We start from the raw sequence: 12,033 nt of genomic DNA, 5'->3' as shown, positions 1-12,033 counted from the left end.
TCACGCTTTCCCCCTCAGATGTGTCAGTACGCCGTCTATCTGTTCCTTCAGGACATTTCCATCCTTCTCTGCTAGGAACTTGTAGAGCATCTGGAAGGTTCCGAAGGGCACGCATGCGTCCGGGGGCTTACAATCAGGGTCAGAGTTCATTGTGTAGCAGGCCTGAGTCAACGCCTCTTTGATAGTCTGACAAGACAGGCGATAACATTGCTAAATACCTATTGGAGTAAACATAGTCCTTTATGGGGATAGGTATAGCTCAGTGGTCAAGCATTTGATTGTAGATCAAGAAGTTGCAGAAGAAATGTTCCTGCCACTGTATTTTAATCATTACCTTTTTCATGTAACAATTGCGTGAGTTGAAGTGCAGGCTGCTGCCTGTGCTGGGTTTACCTGTCCAAGATAACTGCAGCACGAGGCCAGGAACTTGTCCCACTCAATCTGATCTTCAAACTGTCCCAGAGCGAGGATGTGGTTCAAGGTGTCCTCCTCAATGTTCACAAGTTTCCAGAACACTGCCAGGTCAGACCTATTAATTTTTCCTCTGTCGGATAACTGGGAAGACAGTTTCACAAGGACTCACACAAATCATTTGACAGAATGTGTTTACTATTTGATTTTTCCAAATGTGCCCCCTGCAAGTGCTTTGACAGGAAAGAACCAGACAGAAGAGACATCTGATTACAAGGTGTACCTGCTCATGTAGGGAAGCTAATATTTCTGGGGTGAGTGCCAAGGCTTTACGCTCCATTGAAAAACACTCTCCTTTCACTAATGCTGTGAAGTACCTGGACAACAATAAAATATTTGTCTTAAATCTTAGTCAAGAGCTCTGTTCATGAGGCTTTGTGAAATGCATCTTAACAGACTGTAACTGGTTGGCTGCTTTGAACTTACTTGATGGAGAAGTCGATGATATCATCTGGTTGATACTGCACAATTTCTTTGGTGAATTTACCAATGAACTTTGGCAGTTCAGGTGGGACCTCAGAAGCAGACATGTCTTAGATGAAAGAACACAACACTGTAAGACAGAAAGACAGATAGAGCATAGAGATTATGCTGTATTTACAGTAGCCTATCACACAAGATGTTATTAGGAGGATGGAAAAATATCTTACTGAAATGGGCATCAAGAGAGAAGATCGATTTAAAATTCACTTAAAATATCTTGGGTTTCTCAATAAACAAGAATACGCGTTTCTAGGTAATAGCATTTGAAAGATGCTTTAATAGTCAGTTATTCCATTGTTGACTGCATATTCTTGTAGGGCACAATCTCTGCCACTAGATGTCTGTACTAACTTATATTTGCACAATGCAAAGAAAACCGAGTATTCCCACGAGTACGCTATGAATGTAACTGTCATTCTGACAGCCGCCTGATAAGCTATTGCGACAAATGCAACAATCTAACCTCACTATCTAGCCTAACATACTATGTTATAGACTGGCCTATATGATCCATTAACGCGTTCATTTAAATGTGTAAAAAGTTTTTAAATGTATGATTTAACAAGTTTGTAAACCTATCACAATATTTATATTTATTAGGCTACGCCATTATAGGCTTGCAAATTTGTCGAATGATTGTTATTGATTTTTTAAATTATTATTATTATTTTGTCTAGCCTACTATTTTTTATCTTTCGAGACTCTGCGAGCTGCAACTCTGTAGGTTAATTTGTCTTATGCTGTCAGACTATTGCGGCCTGTTTGACAGATCATGACATTGTGTACTGTATTGACAAATTAATTTCGGCGTTCCTAAAAGGCATTTTATGTTTTTCTCCCGATCTCAGCAGTAATCAAGTGAAAGTGAGAGGAGTGTGTTTAGGAGGCGTGGGTATAGGGGCGGAGGATGGTGCGGAGGGTCCGAGTCGGAGCTATTGTTAGAATACTCTGAGATAACTACGATTTGCGCGTTTTCTGAATACCTATGAGAAGGTAATCGATGGATATTTGTGATTTTCATACAAAGGATTTTTAGCCACTGCAAGGAGTTATAGACAAGATGTTAGGAATACACAGATGCTCCTACAGCCAAAACCACTTCCATTATGCAGATTTCGTGACATCACGGATGAACTGCTAAGAAACCGCTGTAAAGCAACCATATAGCTTTCTCTATCTACAGATCATCTTGTGTTATGCTGTAGCTTTATTATACTTAATCAATGAGTTCTTCGGTTTTGTTTTACTAACTAGACTTGCCCATTTGAAATTATCGTACGGCATCTTCATTGTGTCACACGCGCCTTGGGTTCCTTTTGTGGCGCCGGGGGCTGCTAGAGAGGAGGTTGAATTCTAAACAATAGAGCGAAATACGGCCAAGCTCCGGAGCTTGGAACAAGGACGGAAACCCACGACTGGGTTTAGGGAGCAGCCTTGAATAAAGAACTCAAGAACATGAAGGAGAAGCACTGATTTGGGGGTTACTGTAATCACTGGATTTATTCGCGCTACATTGTATCTTTGAAATCCTCAAGGAGAGATCATGAATTCAGCAGAAGCTGCCGAGGAGGGACCAAACGATTCGGATACGGATGCGTTTTTCAAAACAGGTAAGATGAGGATAAGGTGAATAAACTACAGTTGAATCGAATGTTCTGCCTGGTGTGCATTCACAACGTTTTGATGCCTTCATCGCTGTGTAAAGGCAGGTCTGCTATTGTTTGTGTGTGTGCAGAAGGGTTGTGCCTTGGTTACAGTCTTGAAGCCACCACTGATTCTGTTCAAGGATGTGATATTTAGGTACTAATGTCCCGAAGCGTAAATATAAATGGTTAGATGTTATTGCTCATAAAAATATAGTTTGTAATCGTAATAGTAGTAGTAGATTTGAGAAATTTACCTATTTGACTTATTTAGAAATATACCCAGAAAATGAGTTGTATTACTGCAGTCCTTGTTAGTCTGACTGGATTCTAATACTATTGCAATTACTTATATTATTTATGACATAACTGCACTCTGTTTGGGATGCAATCAACCAATGACACCAGGGATGCACAAACAGAAATACACACGCACACACACATGGACATGCACACAAACACACAAATTAGCAGTTTTTCAAGTATTGATGGTACTTAGCAGAGACATTTTGTGTGTTCAGACAACTGCCTCACACACTCTTACACACATACACACACACACACACATACACACATACACACACAAGTACACTCACGCACATCAACTGATCTCAACTCAGTCAGGAATGGTTGGAATGTGCCTGTAGTTTGTAGTGATATGTACCATGAACCTGTCCTTAGATTTGAGTCTGTTCTGAATTCTTCCAAATGGACAGTTAAGACACACCTCGATAAATGAACATCAGACAAGAATGTCTCACTGTTTTCAGTGTGATACTGTGTGTGTGTTTGTGTTCATGTGTACTTATGTTTGGGGGTGGATTGGGATGGGAGTGCTGTAAATTGCCAGATAATCCAGAAGAGATCCACACACGCACACATCCACACACACGCGCAAACACACACACGCACACACACCCTGTGTTCTGCGCTGCTGTAGTCAGGGGCACACCCTTACTTGTAGTCACTCTATCTGATCCCTCAGTCTTGGAACCTCTTCACAGCCTCATCCTGGGTGCTCCAGCTTTGTTTAGTAGTGTGGAATAGTTGGTTTGAAATCTCCTCTCATCAGTCTATTACTCCAACCAGGACCTTCTGTTCATAAGGATATCTGTGGAACTAGTGCTTTGAAGTTTACAAATTTCAATACAATATAGCAATATTGAGAGAGTCAATAGAAAGTTATTTGAGCTTTCCTTTCTTTTTTCCAGTAGTCTATTGGAATAGAGGCCCCGTATCCTGTTTCATTTGAGAGGAAGGTCATAGTGAAGAGGCTGTTACTAGCGTCATGCACGCCAGCCTCTTAGTAAATGTAGTCTAATCTATTAGGCTGCCTCTGGGGGTGGAGACAACGCCCGAACCATGAGAGGAACAGTTGATCACAAGATCAACACTACTTCCAAGTGGGAGACCTGAGTTCAAACCTGCTAGAGTTCTCTCAGTATGCCTCTACCCATATGGATTGGTGAAAGACTGAGCTATATAGAGAGCATCAGTCTTTTCCCCCCAAACCACCCAAGTCCATGTGGTTTGATCCTTGCAGGGGAGTGAACTGGTTTAGAGGATAGACCCAGGGGAGAAGGGACAAGAGAATCAGAAGGCTAAGAAGCTAGAGGACTTTGTTGTGGCTATAGTAGGAGTGGAGCCCAAGACATCTGGCCCTGTCTCTCTGGTCTATCATTGATAGTTTATTGATCTGACTGGACTGAGGAACAATTGACACACACACACACACACACACACACACACACACACACACACACACACACACACACACACACACACACACACACACACACACACACACACACACACACACACACACACACACACACACACACACACACACACTCACACACACATACACACACACACACATTCAAAGAATAGTCAACTGGCCCCTCAACCAAGAGTAAATGTGTGTGTCTGTGAATGTAACTGTGCATGTATATGTCGGTGGGTGTGGCATTTATGCTGTGAAGAGAGACAATTACTCGGCCGAATGAGCTTTTAGCCGTTCTCGACAGCAGGCCCTGAAAGAGCTGTAGAGTGGGTTTATGTCCGGAGACTGACTGGAGACTCCCCGCCTGCTTACACAGGGCTTAGACACAGATCAACCTTCAATGTTAACTTGAATTCCCCTCATCTTTGTCCAGGAGGATTCTGACTGGAAGCCACGTCTACGTCGTCGATAAGTACTCTTTGTGAGGCTTTGGAGGCTTGTTGAGTGTACTAAGCAATTCGACAGCCTTGAAAACATGCGTCTGTCAGTCTGTCTGCCTCTCGGTTGGGATGTAATTGGTATCCATGGCGATGACAAGCAGGGTAATTTTTCCTTCTGCCCAAGCTGAGAGAGAGGCCTCATCAGTCAGGTCAGGTAATAATTGCAGAAGATTGACATTCCAGCTCAACAATCAATATTTGCATTGATTGTGCCCTTCCGCAACAACAAAAAAGTATTTCTCAGACAGATAAACAAGTCTTCAAGTCTCTGACAAGAGTTAGGCCATTGTGCCATTGTACGAACCAGACATCAACTCAAATATTAATCAAAATTCAGCTACCATGACTGAAATAGGGGTTAAAAAAAATTCACATCCTGAGTAAATCAGGTCTTGCATGGTTAGGACATGGTGGAGAGGGGCCCCTATTCATTATGAGTGCTGTAAAGCTTCTGCTGTGCTGTGGCTGGAGACGAGGCTGGAGAGGACTCAGTCACTGTGGTCATATCATCTGTCAGAGCAGCTGGTTGACCCCAATGCCTCCAGGACCTTTCCTCCTCCCCCCCTCCATCCCTCTCTCACTCCCTTCCCCTCTCTCAGACTGTATACTTAAAGCCTCCCTCTCTCCCTTTGCTCCACCATTTCCCCTTTCTCCTCCTGTTTCTCCCACACCTATCTCTGCTCCCTCTATCTTTCTCCCTTCCTGTCCCCCACCCAACAGATGTACACCCAGGCTGGCTAAGAGCACTCAGGTTATTATGACTCTCATTACCCAGCTCCTGCTGGTCAGGGTCCCGCCTTTTCTTTACATTTAGAGGCTCTGAGTGCTGCTGGGATGGCTAGATGTGTCCCCCAGTCCATAGCAGGGCTCCGCTGATGAGGTGTGTGGTGCCCACATACATGAAGCAATTGAGTGCTTCTGGCTTTCTACCCGCAGGAAGATATTTCAATGGATGTTTATGGCCTTCCATTGCTGAATTGAAGACTGAACTGAATGGCAGGCAGGCAGGCACGCAGACAGACGCACAGACAGGCAGACGTGTAAACAAGCAGACAGGCACGTCAGCCGACAGGCAGGCAGGCAAGCAGTCAGACAGACAGAGAGAGAGAAAGACGGAGCACTGACCCAGGACAGCAGCCCTCCCCCTCCTCCCCCTGGTAACCTCCTGACTGGTACCAGTCCTGGCTACTGTGCTCTGTGAAGCATGGCGGTGGAACAGAAGCGGAGAGGGGGGGGGCAGGGAGAGAACAATGGGGTCTGATGCCCCATACTGTCAAGTCCCGACAATAGGATGTGTGCTGGTGAGGTGTGTGTGTGTGTGTGTGTGTGAACGAGGGGAGTTTGTGTGTCCGTGTTGTCATGTGAGAGTGTGTTGTGTGTTTCCGCTGTGTGTTTAGTGTGTTTCCTCCCTCCTCTGCGTGGTGGTGTCTGGGCCAGGCTCACCAGAGAGGCCGGCAGATGGCTAATTGGCCAATGTAAACCACTGGGGTAATAGAGAGAGTGAGAGAAGATTTGTGAGGATTATTGAGTCATGATCTGTCCATGGAGGGAGTGAGGGTGTGATGGAGATAGGGAGGGGGGGGGACATAAACAAAGCCAGAGGGATGCCCCTTCCTATCCCAAAAGCTGCATGCTTCTTCTCAGTCTTCCCAGTCCTCATGTCTAACCATATGCCAGTGGTGGAGAAAGAACCTGGTTAGCCTTGCAGGCTAATGGAGAAAGATCTGATTAGCACAGCTGAAATGGGGGGGCTTTTAGTGGAATTGAAGGAGAGTTTTTCCCAGAGGACAGTGTGTGGCTTTATTCTGAGAAGACAGCTAAAGCTCTGGATGTTGAATGATTGCTCTTCAACCATTGTAATTGGATCAGAACATAGGAGAGACATTCTTCGCAATCAATGTGATTGTAGGACATCCATGGATGCAATAATTAATATTGGAAAAGGGAGATTATCTGATCTAGTGATTTCAGTACCACACATATCAGGCCTCTATGCCATTCTTGCTTGTAATGTAAAAAAAATACTGGTGGCTTAAAGGACCAGCGTTGGTGTCCAACCAACCAGTATTGATTTAATGCACCAATCCTCTTTTAGCCAGATGGGTCTGTGGTGACTCCAGCCAATCAGAGCCTGGCTGAAATGTAATGTCAGTCAGTTGCTTGTCGCCGGGCCGACTGAGGGGATCGGTGGTAAACTAATTACCCAAGGGTCAAGCATGGCATTGACCTCTGAGAACGTCCAATTAGTTGCCGGTCCCCATAATGTGAGTGTAATAGCAGGATGGCTCCTGAGCGGCTAGCTAGTCAGGAGATAAGAGACCGTACAGGGACAGAGCTATACAAGTGTGTGAGAGATTGTTTGAGTGTATAGATTTGTGTGGGTTTTTCTGAGTGTGTGGCTTTGTGCGCATATGTATGTCTGAGTATTTGAGTGTGTGTGTGTGTCTGTGTGTCTGTGGGTTTGTGTGTGTATGAAGTGTGCCAGATTATATGTGCATTCTTTTGTGTACTGTGTGGACCGGGCAGTTATGTGCTTACAAATGCGTTCTGTGTGTGTAACTGCCTGTTTTGTGTGTAATGGCATGTTTTGTGTGTATGTGAGTGCATGCGTGCTTGCATGAGTGTATGTGCGTGAGCGTATGTGTGTATGTGCGTGAGTGTATGTGCGTAAGTGTATGAGTGTATGTGCCTGTGTGTAAGTGCGTTGGTGTATGTGTGTGTGTGTATGTGTGTATGTGCATTGGTGTATGTGTGTGTGTGTGTGTGTGTGTGTGTGGAGACTGCCCTCCCCAGCAGCACGTCAGATGAGGCAGCAGACAGCAGTGAGGAGATGCCAGCTGCCAACAGGGACCTGCTCCGGCTGCTGACTGTGACAGGCCGGACCGGCCTGACTGGCTCCAGTCAGCCCAGTAGGAATAGATTTGTCCCTATTCTGTCAGCTCAATAAAACACAGGGCTGGGTGATACAGTGTCTTCAACACAGGTTCCCTGTGGTTTTCATAGGCTTTATGTGACTGACAGGGTTGCTTTCACAGGATTCCTGTCTCTGTCTCTCTCTCCCGCTCTCCCCTTGCCAAAACAATGGGGACTGCAGGAGTAAATCAGTGCCGCAGGACTTTCAACCAACATCTTTCGGCAATGCCAGCGTCACACTTATGTCAAACGGATTCATGCTGGACAATACCTATCTCAGCGGTGGTCTCGTGCTCAATGTCTCTTCCTGGGGATGGCGATGTCACTGTTGTTGTTGTGAGCTCCCCCATTGGATGACTGTGCCGGCCTGTTTGGGCCAGCAGCGGTCTCTCTCTCTAGGGGGGGTGGGGGGGGGGGGGGGTGAAACAAAGCACATCAGAGGGTGGCTGTATCAAGGGAAAAGGAATATCCTCTCTTTTTCTAGCTCCCGCCCTCTTAATGCTCTCCCTCCCCCTTGCACACTGTCAATGGTCGTGCCGTGGCCTTTCACTCTCCCTCCCTCTTTCTCTCTTTCTCTCCATTTCTCCCTTTCCCCTCAATTTTTCTCTCTCTCTCCCTCTCTCGTTCTCTTTCTCCCTGTCTCCCTCTCTCTCTGTGTCTCTCTGGCATCCCAGCAGCCCCTTTTCAGTCTCAACCACAAGGGCATCACAGGAGGCAACTGGAGAGCTCTCATGAATATTTCATTATCCTGCTCAGGCTCCAGCCCCCAAACACGCACTACCTCGACTCTAATGGCCAGGCCTGGCCAGGCTTGGCCTGGAGCTGTCTGGCCTAGTCTGTGCACCCCATTGGCCTGGTCCATGACATGTTCCACTCACTTCCAGTCCCAATCAGCATGTATTACAGTGATATTTATAAGGAATCATTTGTATTTGATTGCTGACAGACCCTGTCAGGGAGGGCCTCTGTTAAGGACAGGAAAATAATAATAATGTGAGGATTCATGTTTATTGCTGTTTGCTCTTGAGTCCTGAAAGACAGAGTTCTTCTGTAGTGGGTCATTCAGGCCCGTTCATAAATAGACCCTTTAGAAAGTGCAGAGTGTTGCGGAGCGGAGGGTTTGGTGCTGTGTTCAGCACCTCCCAGGAGAAAGGTCTTCCACTACACGCACGCAGAGACACACATGCACACACACACACACAAGCGAACTCGCACGCACGCACACACACACACGCCTAGGGAGAAAGCCCTGGGTAAGCCAAATACTCAAAGAAGAGGAGCCAGGTCGGCAGACAGTGAGGAGAGAAAGATGCTTGGCTCACGCTTTTAGAGACTCCATATTTCAGCTGTAACTGGAGCAGGACGGACGAGGGGTGAAGGATGTGAGAGGAAGTCAGAGAGAGAGCTGCCCAGGGAGATACAGGAAGTGATGGCTGTTAAAATGACCTTCTCTGCTGCTCTACATCTATGTCCAATCTCTGCTAAGTGTTTTAGGCAATGCAGCTAGATCGTAAGAAGTCAAATCGGTCTCAAGCCCTCCCAAAAAATATATTGCAATCCAATACCGTGTAATGGCGCTTGTGGATGTGAAGATGTTTCCATGGTATTCTAGGCATAGTCTATCTCTCTTGGGTTCCTCTGTGGATCTTGGCCTAACCAAGGTGGTATGTTGATAGTCCCCGGGAGCTAGTGCTGTTTATAGAGCTGGGAGGACCATGTGGAGCATGGTCCAGCTTACTGAGTGTCCGGCAGACATTATGAATGGGCTGACCTCCAGCTTTGACATTCACTGTGTGTGTGTGTTAAACAAGATGCCAGTGTCAATATGTTGCTTGTGTGTGACATGACTCGGGCACTCCAACACGTGTGTGTTTGTGTGTTATCGTGTATTTGTACAAGGATTGCTCGGTTCTAGACCGTCTTTTCTTCAGTGTAAGTTAATTAATTGTGTTTTTGAGAAACAGACCACCTTTGAACCTATGGACCATACTTTTATTAGTTTTATTTATATTTCAGAGTCTAAGGGTCTGGATGGTTGAGTTACACACAGTCTGGGCTCACTGTGAACCTTCCACAACACAGCCAAGTTCACCACTCCAGACCCCAATATTAGCCTCATATGTTAAACCTTACTAGACACATCTGGAAAAGCCGTTCTCCCTGCTAGAGACCCGCTCATCACATCTACATTAAACTGGCCCTTTAGACTTCTGCCCAAGTAGGAAACTATGTCTTTCTTTCAGATCAATGGAACAACACTCATTCTATCTATACTCATAATGACCACCTTCTTTTTCAACTAAACCCCCCCCCCCCCTCACCCCCAGTCTCCAACTATGAGTCAGCCCCCCCCAACCCCTCCCTAGTTCTAACAGGAACCATCAGAGGAAATATTGGAATACTGATCCGAGATCAGAGTCCATTGGAGGAACACTCAAGTCCTGAGGAATGTCATGTGATCATCAATGGCAGCTGTATTTCGTGCTGTACATTCCATCCATGGGAGAGAAGAGGAACCACTCCATCAACCGAGACACACACACACACGGGTGGATCTTGAGGAGGCCGTGTGTTTCACTCTGTGTGTGTGTGTGTTTGTATGTGCTGCTGTAGGAGAGGGGTACAGTGGCCTAGTTGGACCTGTGTCTAACCCAGCTGGCCAGTTAATGAATGTAGAGGGAGTGTTGGCATTAAGAGACTCACAGCTGCAGTTCCAGTACGAAGTGCCAGTATAAACTAACTTAACCATCTGTGGGATGAAAGTCTGTCTGCGAAGGAGTGGGTGAGAGCCAAGCCCTCAGGGTGCCAAGTCAGCCCCTAGACCCTGCTAGACCCTTCCTCTCTGGGCACTATGGGTAGAAGACTAGGCAAGAGTGACCGTTATGATGGAAACCAGGCAAGATGTAGTATATGACCACGTTAGGTACACTTGAAGTCATCCCGTCCTTGCCAAAATATTTTTTTTGCACACTGGGTAGTGCTGAGTGGCTGGTTTTAACTTAAAGTGTGAATGACTGCAGACATAGTCTGAGGCTGGCATTGTCTTGTTTTGCTTGGTGGTCAACTGTTTTCATTTGATTCTGTCAGCTGGCTATGGCTCTGCCTGCCCGACTGCCTGCCTGCCTGACTGCCTGCCTGCCTGACTGCCTGACTGACTGACTGCCTGACTGCCTGACTGCCTGACTGCCTGCCTGACTGCCTGACTGCCTGCCTGACTGCCTGCCTGCCTGCCTGACTGCCTGACTGCCTGTGTGATGGACTGGTGTGAGGCTTTGAAGACGCAGTGTCCTCAGCGCTGGGGTCCTGGGGGTATTGCATGCTGTGGTTGAGCCCTCTGCAGAGACGGCTGGCTGGTGTGTTGGTTCTAGACGTTGGAAAACACAGCAATCCCTCTCTGAACTCGACCACACAAACACACATCTTCGCCATACTTCCTCATAATGGAGAAAGCAATCCTATTTGTTTGACCACAGATGGAGGTGTGCCAGCTATGCAGACTAACCTAGCCCTGGCAGGGCTAGCCATGTCTGGCATTGGAGCTTTTGGTTCTGGTGTTCGCCAAAGTCTGTGGGCTACTTCTTTCTTTCAGAGGAAATTACAAATGTCAGTCAGTTTCTGTGTATACCGTGCAGTTACGTTTCAAATGACACGTCTGCATGCGTGCCTGCGTCATAACGCAGTCCCACCTCGTAATGCAAAGCCACTTCCTCCCTGCTCCCTAGATTGGGTTTAAAACCACATGTCGCTAGCAGTAATTAGAACTCATAGAGTGGCAGGGAGGCTGAAGGCTCAGTCACTACTGCCGAGTCATGGTGGACTCCTTCTCTCCGCACGCCATGGAAGAAAAAAGTTCCAGCATCCGACTGGCCGTAATTGACTGAACAGATCCCGAGAACGTGGCCTATGAGTGTGTGTGTGTGTGTGTGGTTGGTTTATTAATAGAACTAAGTGAACAATGTTGACCAATGGGTTTCCAGCAGAGTGTGAGGACTGTGAGGGTTTGATTAAACCAGGCTTTGAAGAGACTCCAGGGAGTCTATGGAGAGACTCTCCATGACTTCAGTGTGACAGATTGGTAGTGATAGCAATATGCGACAGGCTGTGTACAAAGCACTTGACCAGATGCACACATGCACTATAATTAATATCTGGTACATTCTAGAAAAGTAACTACTGTAGCTACTTGCATATCCATACACCCGTATCATATTCTAATTGGAATGAATGAGATTGGCTATACGTGACGCAAAACATAATGGTGTGTCATCAGACACATTCATTACTGCATCTATTTAAAGAA

At 46.3% G+C, this 12,033-nt stretch overlaps 2 protein-coding genes across 2 annotated transcripts in view; one reads left to right on the top strand and one right to left on the bottom strand.

The window, feature by feature from the left end:
• On the bottom strand, positions 1-1,001 carry LOC136967368 (ropporin-1-like). Its single transcript, XM_067261138.1, has 3 exons — positions 898-1,001; positions 394-544; positions 1-186 (listed from the first exon to the last, which is right to left on the bottom strand). Exons 1-3 carry the CDS (start codon positions 999-1,001, stop codon positions 1-3), a joined length of 441 nt encoding a protein of 146 aa, XP_067117239.1.
• Positions 1,002-2,497: 1,496 nt separating this feature from the next.
• kalrna (kalirin RhoGEF kinase a) overlaps positions 2,498-12,033 on the top strand; it is a 107,293-nt gene continuing 97,757 nt past the window's right edge. Inside the window, exon 1 of the mRNA XM_067229403.1 lies at positions 2,498-2,564. Within this exon, the coding sequence (XP_067085504.1) occupies positions 2,498-2,564 (67 nt within the window). The remainder of the gene's footprint in view (positions 2,565-12,033) is intronic.

This window comes from Osmerus mordax, chromosome 2, assembly GCF_038355195.1.
Source record: "Osmerus mordax isolate fOsmMor3 chromosome 2, fOsmMor3.pri, whole genome shotgun sequence".
Lineage (NCBI taxonomy): Eukaryota > Metazoa > Chordata > Actinopteri > Osmeriformes > Osmeridae > Osmerus > Osmerus mordax.
This window is presented reverse-complemented; position numbering and strand designations above follow the sequence as displayed.